At 34.4% G+C, this 22,297-nt stretch overlaps 1 protein-coding gene across 2 annotated transcripts in view; it reads left to right on the forward strand.

The window, feature by feature from the left end:
• Positions 1 to 19,193, forward strand: part of Nos (Nitric oxide synthase) — a 614,880-nt gene extending 595,687 nt beyond the window's left edge. For both annotated transcript variants that reach the window (XM_089089493.1, XM_089089494.1), the window contains exons 23-26: positions 744 to 859; positions 7,382 to 7,527; positions 14,672 to 14,869; positions 19,001 to 19,193. In XM_089089493.1, the coding sequence (XP_088945619.1) occupies positions 744 to 859; positions 7,382 to 7,527; positions 14,672 to 14,869; positions 19,001 to 19,108 (568 nt within the window). In that variant the 3' untranslated portion in view covers positions 19,109 to 19,193. The remainder of the gene's footprint in view (positions 1 to 743; positions 860 to 7,381; positions 7,528 to 14,671; positions 14,870 to 19,000) is intronic.
• The last annotated feature ends 3,104 nt before the right edge of the window (positions 19,194 to 22,297 follow it).

Raw genomic sequence — 22,297 nt, forward strand, 5'->3', positions numbered from 1 at the left:
CTACGGATAAATGTCAAGTTGCGCTAGATGCTCACACGGTGAACACTGAATAGTACCGGGCTTAAATCTGAACCTTACTGCAGATTACGACACAGCCTAATCGCTGATGAAAGTAAACTGTCAGGATTAACACAATCAGAGCTATTAGAATACCAAAATCGTACTCGTGCAGTAGCATAATTGTTAACACATTGATCCATCAAAATTGAAATAGGTTTTGAATGGATCACCGAACCAAAGTATGTGTCTTGCCTTCCCGCTTGAGTTTTCATTGATTATATATATATATATATATATATATATATATATATATATATATATATATATATATATATATATATATATATATATATATATATATATATATATATATATATATATATATATATATATATATATATATATATATATATATATATATATATATATATATATATATATATATATATATATATATATATATATATATATATATATATATATATATATATATATATATATATATATATATATATATATATATATAATATATATATATATATATATATATATATATATATATATATATATATATATATATATATATATATATATATATATATATATATATATATATATATTAATCCATGAGAAGTAAGATAAAATTTAGCTAATGGCTTTAACACTTGAATGTCACAACTACTGTGTTATTTAAGTATTTATAAGATTAATTACTATGCTGTACCCAGTTTTTTTTTATTTAGTGAAAACCGTTTTCATTTACCTGAAGAAGGAAACTTACCAGTTGTTATGGTCGGACCAGGAACTGGAATAGCACCCTTTCGTTCTTTCTGGCAAGAAAAACTCGCAATGTCTAAAAGTAAGTTTATCTGAATATTACTATCCGAATAAACATTACTACTATTGTTACGAAGCCTTTTCCTATCTTATTGTTGCAGTATAAATCATCTAACAGCCACCAGCCCTTACCAGTTGTTGCACGTTAATTCCACTTTTAAAACTCAAATTTGATTTTTCAACAAACAGTATTGTTGGATAAAAATCTGTTGGCTAAATATTTACCATTTAGTTAAACAATTTATTTTTAGTTTTACAAACCATTAGTTAAAAATCTTTTTTAAACCATTTAGTTAAAATCAAGTGAGTTAGATCAAGTACTGACTTGCTTATCTATGACACTCATAAATCAATCTAACGTTGGATTAGTGACAATTAACGTTAGATCTGCTATAATTCTGATGCAGCTATTGTCTGGTCTGTGGTTTAACGACTGTTCGGGTATTTAGCCACCAATATTATGCCGGTAGACCACAATGCCACCAGCGTTATAGTGGTAAGCTACAATGCCACCAGTATTGGCGTGGTAATATTCGGGTGTCACCACTTATTGGAGGGGAAAGCCCCGGCCCCAAATTATAATGTGATGCCCGCGTCTACCACACCGGTTCTGCAAATATCGGGTTAGGTACTACCCTATTTCCAGTATACCCTGTCCCAGGGTATGATAACGTGATCGAGTGGTCAAATGGCCACTTTCTAAAGCCAAGTATACCCGCCCTGGGTTACGACTAGAAATCTCTAACTCTCTGCTTGGAGGTAACAAACCCCCTGTCAATATAATAATGGCGGTATCTAGTAACTCTATTCCTACCCTGCCTGGGTTCCGGGAAAATTAGTAGACAGTTTGTAGAAAATACCTTACTTGTATTCTTCCAACGGTCACTTATAGTAACAACAATATGCTTCCTCGAACGGGGTCTAAATGCAGACTAACTCAAAAATAATATTCTTTACAGCAACTGTTCATAGGGGTTGACCTTCACTTGGCCCAGCCAATCCTCTCAATCCCCATTCAAAACCAATTCTACTTTCTTAGCTTTATTATTCAATGACTCAAACCAGAAAGTCCAAAATAGAATTTAGTTCGAAGCTTACTTATCGCAAAACAACTATAGCTTAGCAACGAGACTTTTAAATTGTCATTTAAAATTACACTATAGGCAAATCTAAGCAAATGTAATTACGGAACAAAACCAGGTCATTTATCTGAAAGGAAAAGAAACAACGTTAAAACCCCAACACCTCCCCCTGTAAGGCACATAACCACCCACGCTCTATCTTGGTCCACCCTTACAAACATAGACACATGACTTTCGCTTTACAAAATCCGTCTGCCTTCTCTCTTCTAACATTGTATGTGCTACTACTCCCATCGCTTAGCTCTGGATCGGTTGTCATCAAGACGTCACTACTGCAGAACCACCATGGTCTAGATCGTATAGCATCCGTGTTGGGTTTTGAAAGTTGAAGTCCCCAAGATTCGTAGACAATGATTGTGCGTAGCACAATCAAAAGCAGAAATTTTCTCGCTCTCACGAATTTACATTTGAGAAGAGCAGAGAATGAGTTTCTGGCACATTTGATGATGCCAGCCATCATGAAAAATTGGCTGCACTAGCCTCTTAATTTTCATCTGTGGAAACAACCCCACATCTCAATAAAAAGTAAATTGCCCCTTGGCATAATTTGAAATAGTCCCAGGCCAAAAATACACAGGCCTGAATACGATAAGGATACTGGGAATGAAGTAAAATTTTGAGCGAACCATGAATCGCCTTTTTTCCGGGTTCCCTCCCCTGGGATAATCAGATGCAGAATATGCGTTGATGCTAATTGAGGATGAAACTTAGATACATCTCCCACTGAATACAATTTGCCGGCAGTAATTGTCGGTTCCCATGAAGAGTAAAAACTATGAATAGGGTTACTGGACAAAGCTTTGGATGAAGTGTGAAGTGACTGAGAGAGAGTGTCCCCCAAGGACTCCAGATCAGAGAGGCAAAACCTCGGTAAAGGGATCACAACTTGTCCGCCAGTTTTGCATTGAGGAAAAAGGCTATCTTTCGCGACTTCCGGCAGGGGATTTTCCCCAAGGGAGTCTTCTCCCTCATAAAGGATCGACATATCTTTTTGATTTGATAATACTAATCCTAGATTCTTTCCCAATTTTTTCAAATCTGACTCAACATTTCATATCTCACAGCTATGACCACACATGGTGTCGGTTATTTCTATTTTTTTTGAAATCCTCTTTTTTTATTCTATATGGGTCATTGACCTCTTTTCCCCCCCTATGATTTATTGTGTCAAGGACTAGCCCAGCCAAAATTTTATTTTTTTCCTATTATTTATGTGATTAAGTCACCATCCATCCAACATTTTTTTTATTGGTAGTATTTACAGGCTGAATCTTTAAATTTTGTCTCTTTTTTTGCATTCCTCTTTACATCTCTACTTTTCTCAATTTTGTCATTCGTGCAAAATAATACATAATCGTTAAATCTGATTTGAACTCCAGTGTCCACCATCTTTGAATGCATTACTTCATTTTAGCTCTGTTTAATATCTCTTTTCTCTCTCTTAGTTTTCTTTTCTTTTGTAGTAGCATTAAATAAATCGTCGTGAAATCTGAATTGGATTCTAGTGTCCATCTTTGACTGCATTTCTTTATTGTAGTTCCGCTTCGCATCTTTTTTCTCTCTTTTAGTTCTCTTTATTTTTACCGTAGAAACAAATATTTCGTTATCAAATGGGAACTGAATTCTGACATTTGATTTTTCATATTGTACTAAAATTTACCGAACTTTGCGAGGAAAAGCGCGTACAATAAATTTCGTCTCATTTTTCTTTGGTACAATCAGTGTTTCGTTTTGGCCTGTACCTGTTAGCGTCTCATATTCATTAAAAGTGTTCTCAAGCTTTCTATTTTCTGCAAATTTTCCTGAAAAATCATTTTCGCGCGTCTCATTTTCAATAATATATCGTCCGTTTACTTCTACATCCCATTTCTGTGTATTATCAATATTTTGAACATGCGTATTAAGTATTTCGCTTTTCCGACAGGGTGGCACAGCCTCCCAATTTGTTTTATGGGCCGGTCCACCTCCCCCCGTAGTCAACGGTGTTGTATATTTTTCCATCTTAGTGTAATTTTGTAGTTTTCCCACTGTTAAAGAAGTCGCTTTTAACGATAAGAGATTTCCAATATCTCCAAAGTCTCCTCCTACTAAGACATCCACTGCTAGCGTAGGTACTAAGCCTACTTTTATAGTTTTTCTCTGGACCTTACCGTCCTTCTTTGCAATTTCTATTCTTACCCAAGCAGACGGGCATGGGTGCTTGTCTCCATAAAAACCTGATGTTGTAATCTTATTTTTATGGTCTATCTCCGTTCTATTAATTAGGTCAGTTCGCACATAGGTTTGGTCACTGCAGGAATCAATTGCCATTTCAACTAATTCCCCGTTAAATTTTCCGTATATTTCATGCGACTCTGCAAATGCGTAATTGCTTTCCTTATTATGGGTCATGGCCCAGGCTGTCGTTTTATGTGGTTTTTGGTCATGTTTACTGGAGCAGTTTCTTGCAAAATGCCCCGTGGTACCACAGTTATATCAAGTTAATTATCCTTGCGCTGTGTTATAGTGCCTATTTTTGTTATACTCTATATATTCAAATATGTCTGTCTCCTCAACTTCCTCTCTTATTTCGGTCGACCTATTTGCCATTTCTGCCATTTCTTCGCTTGTTTTTGGGTTCTTTTCTTTCAAATATATTTTCAATTCTCTGTTAGTATTTTCTAAAAATTGTTCCATTGCTTTTTTATCTATCATTTCCGTCATCTTATCTTTTATTTCTTCCGGGTCTTCTAACATTCCATAGTGTTATAACTCTAGCCATTTTAAAAACATATCTTTCAATGTGTGCCCGGATTAATTATTTGTTTTATTGTCTTATTTCGTTTCGCTTCTACATCTTCTTCAAAAATACTCTGGGATGAGATAATACTTTTCAAAAAAGGCTTGTTCTAGTCTTTCAAAATCTTTTGAGTACTGCGTTGGTAATGCTCCACATGAAAGTTGTGCTTTGTAGTTAAGAACGGGTTGTAATTTTGTCACCCAATTTTCTCTCGGCAATCCATTTAATTCTGCGGTTTTTTCAAAGTTGTAGAGGTACAAGTGTACATCTTCATTCTCTTTAATTGGTTGAAAGTTTATTGCATGCATTAAATTTACTTTGGAGGATCCTTGCCGCTCCTGGTAGTTTTTCCCTGCAATTATTTGCATTAGTTCTCTTCTATCCTCCCTATCTGCCTCTTTCTTTCGTTCTCTGGCTCTCCTCTCTTTCTCTCTTTCTTTTCTATCTTCCTCCTCTTTTCGTTCTCTGGCTGTTCTCTCTTTCTCCTCCTTTCGTTCTCTGGCTATCCTCTCTTTCTCCTCCTTTCGTTCTCTAGCTAATCTGTCTTTCCCCATGAAATTTAATAGTTGTTGGTTTCATATCTATTTGAGTGCTTTTTTGCGAGTTCCTGCTGGAAATTGAGCTTCTACTACTCCTGCTACTTGGCCTACTATGATTCTCATTGTCTTTATATTCTCTTAATTTGTTTTCTGAGTCTGCTCGTTCTATAATATTTTCTCTTACCCGCAACTCCCCTACATTTTGTACCTCATCTGAAGGGTGAGTTGGTTTGGTTTTACCCATATTTTCATATAATGATTTTTCTTCATGTATTATCGCCACTGTTTCTTTTGTCTGGGTTTCTCTATCTGGGAATAAGTCTTTCTGAATCTGCCTTAAACTCTTTTCTTCTTCCATGGTTTGTACCGGAGGTCGCTCTATTACTGAGTTTGTTTTGAAGATTTCCCCTTCACACGTCTCAGAAATGTCTATTTCACCCCCTGAGTGATATAAGGTTCTATCTGATGGTGTTTTTCCTAGGGTATTTCCAGCGGGAGTCGCATATAATTGCGATACATCTGATTACGATTTTTGTTTTGCCGCGGTCGATCTTGTCTGAATTCTCCGTTTGTCCGCCATTATTTTAAGGTTTACTTAACGTCTTCCGTCCAAATTAAAATCCTTTTATCAATGTCTCTTTTTATCTTTTCGTGAAAAATGGTTCGTTTTAATTTGCCGATTCTACGTGGGCGGCCCAGCCTCCCTTGTCTCACAAGTTAATTATTTGCGTGATGTATTTAGATTCTTAAATTTTATTATTTATTATTATCCAACTAGGCACAGCCCAGATAAAAAAAAATTCTCTTTGCGATTTTTTTTATGTAACCACAATAGGCTACTATGTAGGTTAACTCAACTTATCTCTTCGAAAACACGGAATTCTTTTACTATCAGATTTACTGATAGGACCTTTTCTTGCTGCCACCAATGTTCGTGGTATTTAGCCACCAATATTATACCGGTAGACCACAATGCCACCAGTGTTATAGTGGTGAGCTACAACGCCACCAGTATTGGCGTGTTAATGTACGGGCGTCACCATTTTTTGGATGGGAAAGACCCGACCCAAAATTATAATCTGATGCCCGCGTCTACCAACCGGTTCTGCAAATATTGGGTTTGGTACTGCGCTATTCCCAGTATACCCTGTCCCAGGGTATGATAACGTGATCGAGTGGTCAAATGGCCACTTTCTAAAGCCAAATGTACCCGCCCTTGGGCTACCACTAGAAATTTATAACTCTCTCCTTGGAGGTAACAAATCCCCCTGTCAATATAATAATAACGGTATCTCGTAACTCTATTTCTACCCTGCCTGGGTTCCGGGAAAATTAGTAGACAGTTTGTAGAAAATACCTTACTTGTATTCTTCCAACGGTCACTTATAATAACAACAATATGCTTCCCCGAACGGGGTGTAAATACCGACTCGCTCAAAAATAATATTCTTTACACCACTGTCCATAAGGGTGGACCTTTAGTTGGCACAGCCAATCCTCCAAATTCCCATTCAAAACCAGTTCTGCTTTCTTAGCTTTATTATTCAATGACTCAAACCAGGAAGTCCAAAATAGAATTTAGTTCAAAACTTACTTATCGTAAAACCACTATAGCTTAGCAACGAGACTTTTAAATTGTCATTGATAATTATACTATAGGCAAATCTAAGCAAATGTAATTACGGAAGAAAACCAAGCCATTTATCTGAAAAGAAAAGAAGCAAGGGTGGACCCCCAACACCGACGTTTCTTGCCTACAAACGTCCATGTATCAGCCATGCAGCTGCTGCAATCGAACCCAGGGCCAGGTATTGCTAAGTATAGATCAATCTGGCATGGCTATAATTTTTCTTCTGTCCATATCCAAAAAGTTTTAGAATGTATATTGCTCTTCCATGTGTATAATCTATAATATTTTTTTCGACTAATTAATAGAAAAGAAAAAAAATATCGCAAATCCTATTTTGTTCCTTTATAGTATATCCTGTGCATTTTTTCCTATTTATATAGCCCATTTTGATTAGACAAACAAGTCAACTTGTATGTGTAATTCTTGTTCAAATAATGGTTTTTCTCTGTTTCAGAGGAAGCTCAAGGAGAACTATTACTTCTCTTTGGATGCCGAACGAAGGAGATGGACCTTTATCACGATGAAAAGGAATATATGCGTAGAAAGGAGATTCTGACCCTGCTACCATTGGCTCTCAGTCGAGAGCCAAAAATAAAGAAGGTAGGAGCAAAGACTGTAGTAAATTGAAATGAATATCTGTTGATATTTTGAGGATTTAAATTGAAGATGTTTGTTACTCTGTTGAAAAAAGAGGATAAATTGTTATCTTTGCTTTACATTGGGTAGAAGATAAAAATGGTAAGACCATAGGCGCGACCATAGTCGTGCCTATATTGGCGTGCATTTTTCTTTCTCTATGCCTATGCTGCGCTGACAAATCTTCCCAATCATTTTATAGCCGATCTTTTTTTCTTCTTTTTTTTTTTGAAAAATGAAATAATCAGATTGCAGTCAACTAAATGTAGACAGTTAATCGAAATCCAAATTTTAACAAACTGAAACTTATTAATTATGTTTTGAGTTGTTTTAATTGTTCTGGGTAACGCTGCACGATCATTGCTGCTAGTAGTTTAAATTCTTTATAAACTGAAGTTAAAATGACGAAGTATCTTATTTTGTTTGTGGCCCAACTTATTTAGTTTGGTTATTTCCTTGACTCCTCTTTTTTGCTCCCTTTCTTTGCCATCTTTTTTTGCCTTACCTGAAGACTGATGTGTGCTTATTTGTTTGTTTGCTTTTTCCAGGGGACATCGTACAAAACCAATAGTCCTAGAAGATGGGGACACGGCTCATTCGAACTCGACATCTTTGATCTATTTTAGGTATTCTAAAAGATTTTTCCACAGCAAAGTGGTGTTTTATGCCACTTTATGGCACACAATTTCCGTTTGTTTCCATAGAGGAAATCAGCTATTAAAAGGGTGTGGTAGGTCACTGTTTAGGTAGGGTTTGGGGGGGGGGGGTCATGCCTCAAAAAGCGTATTTTTACGTCCAATTTTTCTAACTCTCCATGAGCCTTCAGATAAATGCAGAATATAGCCTGGGGGGTATAAATTAATCTCTAATCTCCCTTCATTTTAATTAATCCTGAATGTAAGTGCTGGTGGGTAACAGCTCTACTTTTATTGCAGAAAAAAGTTTTCATTGCAACAAAGAAGATTAAACCCATATGCTTATCTGCATAATAAGTGCAGAGGAGAGCGGCATCTTGAATTGTCGTCAGGGAGTTTCACAAGAAGAGGGGTCAAATGTTACCAGGAACATTGTTTTTGTCGACGTTTGAAATTCATATAATCGAACTTAAAGTAAGAAGTGATTCGTGGTAATAGTAGCCAGTACTCTAAAACAAGGAGTTGTACCAGCAATATATGCATTTAAAGAATAGACTTTGTGTGGTGATTCCAAACGTATAAATTCATTAAGTTTAAAATTACCCATCAAAAGTAAAGAATCTTAGAAAATTTTGCTCCATTTGTGGAAAAAAAAAGAGAAACATCCCTAAAAGGGCAACTAATTTTTGATGAAAACTATCTAAGACCTTAGCATATCAAAGAACTCTATTGTAGAGATTTCAAGCCCCTATATGTAAAAAATGTGACATTTTTTAGGATCACAGATTCGTGTTTATTTGTTTCTTTGTTGTTTATTTTCCTCATTGGTGATTGTATCGATGGAGCAGTCCTAAAATATCTCGAGAAAACTCTTTAAAAAAAATGTTGAAAGTTCTATTGACCGTCTTAAGTAGCTAAAAAGACTGAGCCACAGAAAAGTGGCGTTTCCTGTCATTTTGCGGTGCAAAACGATAATTTTGGCTCAAAGGGCGCCAAAAAGCCATCAAGTGAAAATTCTGAGATGGCTAATAGATCAAAAATTATCAAAGCTATATATTGAGTTTTCCAATTTCAGAGTCATTAGTGCTGCGCGGTAGTGCCTTTGTTTCTAGAAATGCACATAGTCCATACAGAATGAGCGTTCAATATAGACGTTTAATTCAAAGCATCATTTGGCTAAGTTTATTCGTTCATGGTTTGATAAGTTTATTTACATTGGTGTTTATACACTATTGTGGTGTTTATTGGCGCGTAAGTCATCTTGGAGTAGGATCCGTGGATCTTTACAAACCGTTTAATGGACTTACCGGTTCAATTTAAATGTGTTAAAAAATAAAATTTTTAATAAATGATTATTTTAGCCCAAAAATTTAGAAGCTGAATTTCCCCAATAGTCTTGTGTGTTGGTGAAGAAAAACCTATTAAGCATCAATTATTTCAGTTATAGGGTGTATTCTTTAAGCCAATTATCTCTAATTGTAATTAATGTAATCACCTATTATCTTCACCCTAAAAAAAACTCTTCCGGTATATGAAAAAGGGGCTAAAATTTTAGTTTCATCTGCACTTATATAAGAGCTTTATATTATTTAGTATTTAGAAACGAAAATAATAACAGGCGGTTAATTTTTGTTAATCATACTAGGCTTCTTGAGCCCAGCCACAATCTTTTTGGCCCTTTTTGTTTTTATCTTTGTGTTTATGAGCACAAACTGTGCTTTTGATGTGTTCATAGACAGGAAAAAGCTCCGCCATCTTAGTCTCTTCTGCAGTTCTACTAATAAGCATGGATCAAATAAATCTATGCCATCCAGTATTTTGGAACGAAAGTTATAACGATTGGGTTTCTGGAATTATTCCTAATATTGATGGGTTTCTGGAACGTGTCCTTAGTCTTTTCTTTGGTGCTTGTTTTCTTTGGGTGTATTCCAGAACTCAATTATCAGAGGCAACGCTGAAGCGTTGCCTATAGTAAAGGCCATACGGCTCCAATGTTTTATTATTTATTTATTTTTTTCCCAGTGGCACTTCATATGGAAGGGGTCGTCGTAAAAGCTCATTCGATTGGAAATTAAAGGGCTACTACCCTTTTTAATAGTCAAAAGTGATTGGAGGGCCACTAGCCCTCCCCCCTCCCACGCCCATCATTCCCCCAAACACATCCAATCAAAATTTTGAGATAGCCATTTTGTTCAGCGTAGTTGATTTCCAGATAGAAAATATGTTCTTGAGGAGGACACTCTCCCAAAACCCTCAGGGTAAGGGTTTTAAGATATGCCCTGGGGACATATAAGGTTTTTTATAGAAGGTTGTTGTCATAAAAACTTCAAAAAAGGCTCATTCGATTGGAAATTTAAAGGGATAGTGCCCTTTTTAATAGTCGAAAGTGATTGGAGGGCAACTAGCCCGCCCCTTACGCCCATCATTCCCCCAAACACATCCAATCAAAATTTTGCAATAGCCATTTTGTTCAGCGTAATTGATTTTCAGATAGAAAATATGTTTTGAGGAGGAAAATCCCCCACAACCCTCAGGGCAAGGGTTTTAAGTTATGCCCTGGGGCATATAGGGTTTTTACAGAAGGCGCTGTCATAGAAAATTCAAAAAAGGCTCATTCGGTTGGAAATTCAAAGGAATAGTGCCCTTTTTAATAGTCAAAAGTGATTGGAGGGCAACTAGCCCCCCCCCCCTTACGCCCATCCTTCCTCCACACACATCCAATCAAAATTTTGAGATAGCCATTTTTGTTCAGCGTAGTTGATTTCCAGATTTAGAATATATTTTTGAGGACACTCCCCAAGAGCCCTCAGGGCAAGTGTTTTAACTAATACCCCGAGGGCATTTAAGATTTTTATAGAAGTCGTTGTCGTAGAAACTTCAAAACAGGCTAATTCAATTGGAAATTCAAAGGGCTAGTGCCCTTTTTAATAGTCGAAAGTGATTGGAGGTCAACTAGCCCGCCCCTTACGCCCATCATTCCCCCAAACACATCCAATCAAAATTTTGCAATAGCCATTTTGTTCAGCGTAATTGATTTCCAGATAGAAAATATGTTTTGAGGAGAACAATCCCCCACAACCCTCAGGGCAAGGGTTTTAAGTTATGCCCTGGGGGCATATAAGGTTTTTTATAGAAGGCGGTGTCGTAGAAACTTCAAAAAAGACTCATTCGATTGGAAATTCCGAGGGCTAGTGTCCTTTGTAATAGTCGAAAGTGATTTGAGGGCAACTAACCCCCCTCTCACGCCTATTTTTTCCCCAAACACATCCAATCAGAATTTTAAGACAGCCATTTTATTAAACGTAGTTTTAAGTTCTGAAAATTAGGTATTTGAGGATGGCAACTCCCCCACAGCCCTCAGGGCCAGGGTTGTAGTTTAAGGATTCTCCGAATCCTTCATATTATTTCTTATGGAATGGATGCTCATAAACTTTAGAGAGGGCTCATTTGATTGAAAATTGAAAGTTCTTGTTCAATTTTTAAGAGTCAAAAGAGATTAAAGGGCAACTAGTCCCTCTCCCTCCTCCACGCCCTAAATGCATCAGATAAAAATTTTTAGATATATATTTTGTTAAAATAGTTCAAAGTTCTGATAACAAAAAACTCCGGTGTCGACACAGCCCACCCGGGCCCTGGGGCAGGTGTTTTAAGATATTCCATGGGGCATAACTTATTAAGGGGTGTTTATAACTAACGAGAAGGGGTTTTTTGTGGGAAGAACACATAGGAAATCTATTATAATTATCCAATTATAAGGTTAAAATCCATACTCTGTGATAGATGCAAAATTGCTTTGGCACACAAAATCCTATTAAGGTCAATTCCAAACAGTCGTGATCCCTTTTTGTGTCAGCAAGTGAAACGGTCTAAACCCCCTTATTGGAGCTATTTTTTCAATCCATTCATTGTTGTCAATCGCTGTCCACAAGTTATGCAAGCTGCCTATTGTTCATATATAAGGTTTTTATCAAAGAGGTAATCGTATAGACTTATAAAAAAGCCTCATTCGATTTAAATTGAAAGTTCTAGATCCGTTTTTTAAATTCAAGAATAATCAGACAGTAAGCACCCCCCCCCCCCATGCCATAAAAACTTGAAACTTTTTGTATTTCAAAAACGAACAAAATTAATTTAAAAAAAAACTTTCCGAAAAATATTTTTCTCAAATAAAATTAATGGTCATTTTGAAATTAAATTCAGGAGATGCAAATACTTTTTAAATTTCAAACTCAACACGACCAGAAATTACTATTAAAGAATAAATGAAAACCAAAATGAAAAGAAATTAAATAAACAATCATAGCAAAAAACATACAACAAGTATTAATATAAATGAATAAATAGATCTTAAAGCGAGTAATTCTTAGATTGAATATGAAAATCAAGCTTAAAATGAAAACAAATATTTTTCTATTAAAGTGTAAATGAAACTTAAAACAAACAGAAATTAAATAAACAATCAATGCGAACAAACATACAATATATATTAATGTAAATGAATAAAGAAATCTTAAAACGAGTGAAACTTAAATTGAATATGCAAATCAAGTTTGAATCGAATAAAATAACTACAAACAAGGGTTTGGGTATCGTCTCACTGCAGAAGCCTAAAACCTACTGCGTCATTGGCGCTTTACTGAAAACGAATTATATTACAAATTTTTTCTTTTGTACTTAATATTGAAAATAAATATTAAAATTACAGTAAAATTTTGAACTGATCAGCTTTTAGCAATCAGTATCATTATGAATCAAATGTTCAGATTAATGTATTAGTCCTTTTCAAAACTTACCAAGAAAATTATAGTTTTATTAAAAACAAAGTTGTGATTCTTCCTTAATCTGTAATTTTAAAAGACTAAGACCATTATAGTAATTGGCATCGCATTCATAACAAATTACTTGTATTATGAAAATGTATTGTTTTCTAGTTCTTACAGTGTTGAAAATGAAAATAAAAATTACAGTGAAAACAAATCTTAAACTGATGGATCTTTCAACAATTAATATCATTATATATCTAATATTCAATTTGATTTTGTTTATACTTTCCAAGACTGTTCAAGACTCATATAGTTTTGCCATTTTTTTTTAACTCTGCCATTTTTTGTAACTATTCATGTTAGTTTGTTATGAAAACATTCTTTGGCTTCTAGACATTTCTATTTGAGCGGAAAACTGCACCTCAAACTTTGTGGAACATGCATTTTCTTGCATGAAACACCAGAATATAATAAAATGTCAAGTTTCGGAGTGTTCCACCACTCGCAAGCAAGTGCCATTGGTATTTTTGAATCCGCATGGTCAATTTAGGGGGTGGAGGGTAGGCTAATTCTCGTAGCAACCCCATTCCATCGTGGTATGGTTAAAATTTTCACCAACTGGCGTCTGGACTATCATAAAATCTACCAAGCATACAACTACCTCAAATCAGTATCAATAAATAAATGAAACCCAAAACGAACAAAATTAAAATAAATATTAGCGTCAAACTCAAAACGAGGATAAATTAATGTGATTAGGGTTCAAAACCCCTATGCTTTCTAAAAGCCAGAATATAATTTGTACTTTACTGAAAAAAATTCAAATGAGTTTACTGAAAAAAATGTGCATTCTCAATTTAATATAAATATGCTGATATTTATTCCCTAAAATCTTAATTTAATTTTTGATTTGTTAAAGCTACAAAAGTGAAAATATTTCAAAGAATTGTTTTCAGTAAAGCGCCAGTGACGCATTAGGTTTTAGGCTTCTACAGTGATGCGATACCCAAACTCTTGTTTTTAATTATTTTTATTTGATTCAAACTTGATTTGCAAATTCAATTTAAGTTTCACTCGTTTTAAAATTTATTTATTCATTTAAATTAATATATATTGTGTGTTTTTTCGCATTGATTGTTTATTTAATTTCCGTTCCTTTTAAGTTTCATTTATACTTTAATAGCAAAATATTTGTTTTCGTTTTAAGCTTGATTTTCATATTCAATCTAAGCATTACTCGCTTTAAGATCTATCTATTCATTTATATTATTACTTATTGTATGTTTTTTGCTTTGATTGTTTATTTAATATCTATTTTTTGTGGGCTTGGTTCACTATTTTATATTTATTTCTTGTCGTTCTCTTCTTGTGTTCTAAATTGTAATTGAATATGCAGTGCTTAAGTTTCGGATTACCATTAAATTTATTTGAAAAACATATTGTTAGGAAATTAGTTTTTAATTTATTTTTTCACTACTAACAATTGGTTGTTTGGTATTATTTTCGTTCAAAGACATTGGATAACACAAAACTGTCAGCAATATTTAGTTTTATAAGTGTAAAATATTTAACAATTTTATCCCCTTTTACTTATCGTTAATATTTAAGGGCAAAATTTGTTATTTTCTGTCATATTAGACTAAGGGTAATAACAATTAGCTATTGACCATATATGTATATTGAGAAATGGATCACAGTCTTTGTTTTCAGACCTATGTTCAAGATCGCTTATTGGAAAATGATCATGCACAACATGTTTTTGACCTGATTGTCAGGAAAAGAGGTCATTTTTACGTGTGTGGAGACTGTACTATGGCAGAAGCTGTTTCAAAGGTTCTGAGAACTGTTTTTCAAAATATAGGACACATGACGCCTGAGGAAGCCGATGAATATTTTTTACATATGCAGGTAGTACTTTATAATATCGTATCTGATTTAAAAATTATATAAAACGAACAGGATAGTAAGATATAGTAGTAAAACTGAATGATTAGTGGCCTTACTAAAAGGTTAATGACAAAAGTTAGTTTCTTCATATTTAAGATTTTATATATGTAGGTGGTGCCGTTAGAAGTTTTATCTCGCTTGGCAGTAAAATTAAATGAAAGTGATATAGAGTACTAGAACATCATGAACGGTGGCTTTACTAAAAAAAAACTGATCACAAAATTTAAGTGGATTTTATTATTTTTTAATTAATGGATCTAAGAGGGTATTTTTTTTCTTGAGACAAATTTCTTTATAAATCCTATATTCTAAGTACGAAAATTTCTTTTTAGCAGAGTTTTCCATCTTTTGTATTGAATTTCAAAACAAAATAAATTTGTTTCTAAATTAATACAATTCAAAAAATTTTAACTGCTGATAATGGTGAAGATTTGGTGTGACTTAGAAGTGGTGTAGATGTCACTTACAATCTACAGACTAGTTCTTAAAGTTAAATTTCTGTAACGTCAAATCACGAGGATTGGAAGTGGGAGATGTTTTTAAAATATAACTTCCTTTATCACAGTCGCAGCCTTTCAAAGCACGTGTTGTAAAAAAATATTTCTCCACCTGAACTTTAATGAAAAATTAAATTCCGTAATATTAACTTCCAATATATACCGACTTGAAATTAACATTTGAGTCGTTCGTACTCATAACTTCTGTTGCTGTTTTGTTTTTTGTCAAGATTTCTAAGGTAGCTAGTCAAATACAGTTATTTTTCATGATGAAGTAAAAGAAAAAAGGTTTTCCAATAAGCTATATATTTTAAAATACATTGTAAAAACCTAACAAGATCTTGTCTTCGACCTAGCATATGCACAGGGGCATATCTAGAGGTAGATCTAAAGCCCCCTCCCCCCGTGCACTTTCGAGCTTAAAAAAGGGTGCACTTTACCACTATAAAATAAAAAATATTTTGCTATTTATGCCATTCGATTTTATTTACTAATTTTGTACAAAGAAGAAGAAATTACTTCTTTATACAAAAAAGAAAAAAAGGAGCATAAACAAAAGATAAAAAAAGGAAAAAAAGAAAAGATACTAAATGCAAAGCAAACAGTTAAAATAACAGCTAACACTAATTAAATTCAGTCTCGACCGATTCTCACTGAAATCAGACTCTTGGAACCTCGGCCAGTGCTCTTTGGGATCTAGAACAGGGTATATGTGCGTTAATTTTGAGACCCGAGTACATCTAAAGTCAGATAACACCTTGTTAATTATGGTAGCCTATGGAATCCAATAAATGCAACAGACTATGACAGTATATTCCCATATAAGGAGCTCCGTGTACTCCATGGAAACTATATCAACTTACTTATTTTTCATTTCTATCAAGTTTTTTATTTAGATTCAAGGACTGAGGCCTCTGGGAAATTTTTTCTAGCTTTTTTCAAAGTATCAACCACAGATACTTTATTAGGAAAAAGATGTTTTTTTTTTAATTCAAATCACTTTACATTTACAATTCGGGCGGTGAGATCAGGGTAGAGGTAATAGGCTACATCACAAAATATCTGTTCCCAGCTTTCTTCCATTTGCATTATTTGCTCAGGTTTAGAGTGAACAATGATCTAGTAAGTAATGATCTTATCGGTGCCCTTTCTACATGGAAATACTATCATTTTTCTAATTTACATTACTGATTTTCTTGAGCACCAAAATTAGTAAACTGCTGCCTTGACTTTAGAGTTAAAGACAAGAAAAGATCCCACCCCGGTGCCGAAGAGCAGAATTTATTGTTACCACTTTATACCACGTTCTAGTTTCATTGACTGAATGAAGGCAAAAACTTAAAACACATGCTTTAAAATTAATGGGTCAGTAGTAAAAACCAATGATCTTGATGCTCTTTAATCTAATCTAAGAAACCATGATGGTTTCATTTCATTTGTATTTATTTTTTGTATTTTTTTGTGAGTTCCTTTTTTTCTTTTTTTTCTATTACTTTTCACTCTATAGTTTTACTCTTGTTAGCCCCTCTGTTTTCAGAATTTGTAAGACGATTTGCCATTAACTGAGTTGTGTATATACTAATAGAATTGTTTGAATTGAAATTGATAATATTACGCAAAGAAACTTGTTTTCTACTGAAATAATAAGGTCAATATGTGGAATTTCCTAACAGTATAGAAAATGAAGGTCCAAGGAGGGGAGCGAAGAAGAAAATTTCATCAAATGGCAGATAACTGACTGATTTTTTGGTTTACCAGAATCTGTAAGAATTTTTCAAAACTGGCATATGTAAACCGTTTGAGTGGCTAGCACAGTAGACTAGAAATTCCGTGTCCGTGAGGACAGGGGTTCGAATCCAGGTGTCACTGGTTATTTAGTTTGGAACGGGGCTCAGTGGTGTGAATATCTAGGCTCAGCAGAGTCAACACAGCTCTAACAGCACCGCTGGTACGATTGTAAAGTCTAGGGCCATTTTATGTACCCTTTTATATTTACCTATAATTAGTAATTTAACAATGCAACGGAATCAAAACTTTTGAAAGAAAAGCGTCGAAAATTGAAACGTAGCTCATTCGCGACAAACTGAACATTTGATTTGAGCTAATAAGAAGTATAACTTCTATAATTCCTCCTTGCTTAAATAATTCGTGCAAATGTAAATCAAAACTACGTAAGAACAACAAGAAAGCCCCTTTCCTTCCTCTAAAAACAAATTTGGGTTTCTTTAACGGTAATAGAACAGGCTTTATATGACGCTTTTGTCAAACTGAAATATGTAGCCTACAATTTTAAACTCAGTACGATCTATCGATTGAATTAATCCGTTTTCTCGTTTGAAATAGGTTCGTGAAATACTAGAAGTTGTAGTTGTTTCCAATATGTGCTACATCTCTTTTTCTTGCTTGGGGAAATAGTTAAAAAATGGACTTTGTGATGTCGAAATTTTTGTTGAAAGCTGCTGAAAACTGCTTGTTAATACAGTAACGAAAAAAAAGGCAAAACAAACTTTTTTCAAATCTCCTGTAAAATTTAAGTTTCAAAATGGCGCAAATTTTGTTTGTATAGACAAGTATGGACAAGATCGACGAAATATTTTTTCAATTTTGTGGAAAAATTCAAACCTTCAAAAATTCACAATTCGCGAGAGGCCTCCCGAATATCCCAATTCTGCGAGCGTGTGCTTCAATTCATAAGAATGCTTTTTAGGAGATTACAAGGCCTGTTGTTGTTGTAAAAAAAAAAACTGCTTAGAGAGACCTACCCAGGAGGGAGGGTTGCTCCCTAAGAGCAAAGTATTTGGTTCGTACCTGATACAACAGGTGATTAACCTGGTAAATATTCTGGTAAAAACAGTATTTTTCAAATGTCTGCCACCTCCACCTGAAAAATTGAAAGATGGCTCATGATAGGTAATACGTTTCTTCATGTTGACATTTATACTAAAATATTAAGGATGTGTGAAAGGTCTCTGAATTTTGTTGAATATAATTCTTACTAAAAAAAAAATCAAGGTGTAAATAAGTATAAATATATTTACTAGCATTTGTTGCCTATCATTTACCTAAAATGACATAGATCTTCAATGCTTTAGTTAGCTAACAGGTACAATTTTCGTTATTGGAATTTTTGTAAGGTATTTTTTCTGACAGTAGTGGTAAGACATTGTATTGGCGTAGCTAGTTGTGTTTTGGTAATTTCTTGAATATATATTGGATCTTGAATACGGTTGTCATCTTCGAATCCCGTCAGATAATCTTTTTTTTAATTTAAATTTGTTTATTAAGAAAAAGAGTGTACGGTACAAAAAAAGATGAATCTAGAGCAAAATCTGGGGGGGGGGACTGTGACAAAGGCGCCAGTAATTAACCAAATTGACAAGTCTATTTAAAAAAAAGAGTAAAAAAAAGAAAAAAACGGAATGAGGGTGCTAGAAATGTCTTGGGGGGGGGGGTCTCGCCCCCTGAATCCTCCCCTGAATTAGCTGTGCATGAGTTGAGAGAGAGCAAAACCTGCGTCAAGATAAGTTTTTTCAACGAAGATTTATTCAAAGTCTACAGATATATCTATAAGGTTCAGGTTATTATTTTCTTTTAGGATGAAGGACGCTACCATGAAGATATATTTGGAATCACGCTAAGAGCTGCAGAAATTCATAGCAAGACTCATGAGTCAGCCAAAACTCAAATCGAGCAGCAAAATTAGTATTCCCATAGTTCACCATTTATTTTTTTCATTCCATTTTATCACATCTACACCTTCAATTTTTAGCATTAAAACTTTGTCTTTCAGTCTTATCAAATTGTAGGAGTTTTGTTGATACAAAAGTTTATTTTTATTGTTCTATCCAAAGAAAGTAGGAATTGATCGACAGGGAATTGTTGGTGGTTTAGCATAGATATAATGGAAATTAAGCTCTACTCGCACCTTAGTCAGTGCAGCGTGTTCTAGCAAATTCAAAACACAAGCTGTATTGATTTTGATATGATTTATTAAAATATGGAGCTGAATCAAGATCCTAAAGTAAAAATATAACGTAAATCAAAGTAAAAAGAAAAGCACAAGTGAAAAATTAAATTATAAAAATGTTTCAGGCAGTAGTAAGCCTCTTTGTTTTTGGCCCAACTTAAAGAAAGAGAAAAAAGGAAAAATCTAAAAATAATGAATCCACAGGAAACTCAAAATATTTGGTATGGGAAGAATGACAGACGACTGTATGTAGCCTTTTATTTATATAAATATATTCTTCAAAGGTTTTAAATCATGTACACATCAGATAGCTTTATTTTAAGCAATCCCAAGTGTCATTTCTGCGTGGATGGTGAATATTATCAAGAGAGATCGGAAGGGAAGTGATAAATGTATACACAAATAGCATGCCTGTACTTGTCAACCACGAGAAATCTGACTGAAGAGATAAGTAGAATATCCGTATAGCAAAAATATAACTATCTTCACAAAATAAGATGTTTGATATTCCCCGGAATTAATGCATCATTTTCAATGTAAAGTCCCCAGGATATCCAATAGTTTTTGAATCTATTAATAAAGAAAAGAATAAACACTACTCTCCAGACAAATTCCAGAGTAGCCAGGATTGTTAAGAGGATTCGATACCTTAAACATCATTTTGTGAGCCTCAACGTCGGCTGACTGTCTCAAAGGCAAAGGGCCCATGAGCGAATTCTCCTAGGGGACTACTTATCATTGAAACCTATTGATAATTTGTGATTTGATTATGAAATTTGATTGAAAAGACAATAGAATTGCGTCGGAAAAGTTTTCTGTCAAAGTGAGCTGAATCATAGAAAATTCGAAAAGCTGTCAAATTGATCAAATGTCATTTCTTTTGATGTGATTTTTGGGATTTTGGTAGCATTTACACTAGCACGTTTTTAGTGACAACCCTGTCTTAAATTAAAAAAAAAATCTGCTCCGTTTGATGGAAAAAAAATTACACATCCTAATGATATAAGTTTCCCTAAAACTAAATATTTCTATCCCTGGCACAAAGCAAGAAAAGTTACACGGTTTTTCTAAGATTTCAGGGAAAGTAGATGTCGGCTTTTAGTTTTCTGCCGTTTATTCAGGTCGCTTATCCAAGCCCTACGAGTTATTGCAAGACACCCAATCAATTATAAATAGTTTGGCCACACAAACTAAAATAGTTTATAAGGGACGAGATAGGCTGATTCTTTATGGTATCAAATCCCCTGAAGTTAAATGATTGCCGACAATATAAATAAACACATTATCACATTTATACAATTACCATGTTGTTGAAATATGGAATAAGTTATTTAAAGTGTTGAAGGTGAAAATTAAAACGTTTAAACACAGCCATCTTCCATCGCGCCTAAGGTTGAAACTCTTACGCTTTGTAATATTTACTACATTTCAATAAATAAATTTATTAGATTCAGCTCTATTTTACTTGATGATGCCAAAAATGCACGTTTCGAAGATTTTGCCAAGATATTCGAGTGGCGTTAAAAAATAATGACAAGTTATCTCCAGATCTTTAAGTTATTTTGATTTTGCCTGTTTAAAAAGTTGATTTATTACATCTACCTTTCTAACATTTAATTATAACATCTAACATTCTCTGGAACGCTGCCAAAGTAACAGATATTGGGGGGAAGAGGGAGAAAAACAAGCATCCATTTACCATAATGAAAATCTGAAAAAAAGTCAAAACCAAGGAATAGGTAAAGAAAGGGTGGACTGGAGAGCCTTACAGAGTGAATGTAATGCTGAATTTGTCCTTTTTTGCTCAAATTTTTGCTGAGTAATTGAACTCGAAACTTAGAAAGCTGTCTAAATATATGGTCAAAGTGTGGAAGCAAAATCCATCACCGCCTCCTCCTGCAGCATGAAAATCTGCAGCAATGGCCTGCACACATTTTATTGGAACCCATGATTTCTCTGTTTGTGCATCCCTTTTGAGCTGGATCAGTGAACGACTTTGACTTCTGCCATACAGAATAGCAAAGAAAGTTAAAGACAATAGTAATAATATTGTTCAATATTTTCAGGAGTATGATTAAACAGTTCGTGATAACAAACTGTAAATAACGACCTGGCTCAATAGTAATCGAAACTTTAAAAAATGAAATTTTGATACCAATAAATATATCAAAATAGTTGGCTTGTTATGCTGATTTAAAATATATAAGTTTCGTTAAGCTTAAGTATACTCATTAACGGCTACGAGCAGAGAAAATTTGCCTGGTTTTCAAAAAAAAGGGGAAGCATCCCCTAAAATTCACATAATCTTAATGAAAATCACACCATCAGATTCAGCGTATCAAAAAACCGTATTGTAGAGGTTTCAACCTCCTATCTGCAAAAATATGGAATTTTATAGTTTTTGCCAAAAGAAAGATCACGGAGGCCTGTTAATTTTTTTTTCCAGGGGTGATCGCATCAAACCAGTGGTCCTAGAATATCGTGAAAGGGCTCAACTGAACGTAAATCAAAAGTCCTAGTGCGCTTTTTGAGTGACCAAAAAGATTAGAGGGCAACTAGGCCCCCTTCTCCGCCTCCTTTTCCCCCAAAATCGTCCGATGAAAATTTTGTGATAGCCATTTTGTTCATCATAGTTGGAAGGCCAAATACCTATACCTTTGGATATTACATGAGCCCCCCCCCCCCACAGCCCTAGGAGAAATGTCTTTAAGTCATAAAATTTGCCCGTTGTTTACGTATGATATTTGTTACTGGGGAGCATTCATACATTTTAGGGTGGGGGGACGAATTTTCTGCTGGGTGTTTATCCACGGGGAAATATTCCATGGGGATGGAAGTTTCCAGGGGGTGAACATGTCAGGGGAAATTATACACCGGGTAAATTTGCAAGAATTTTTATACAAAATTCTTTTTATACGTCTTTCT

The sequence above is a fragment of the Artemia sp. Qi Xiang Cuo genome, chromosome 5 (genome assembly GCF_049724085.1).
Source record: "Artemia sp. Qi Xiang Cuo chromosome 5, ASM4972408v1, whole genome shotgun sequence".
NCBI lineage: Eukaryota > Metazoa > Arthropoda > Branchiopoda > Anostraca > Artemiidae > Artemia > Artemia sp. Qi Xiang Cuo.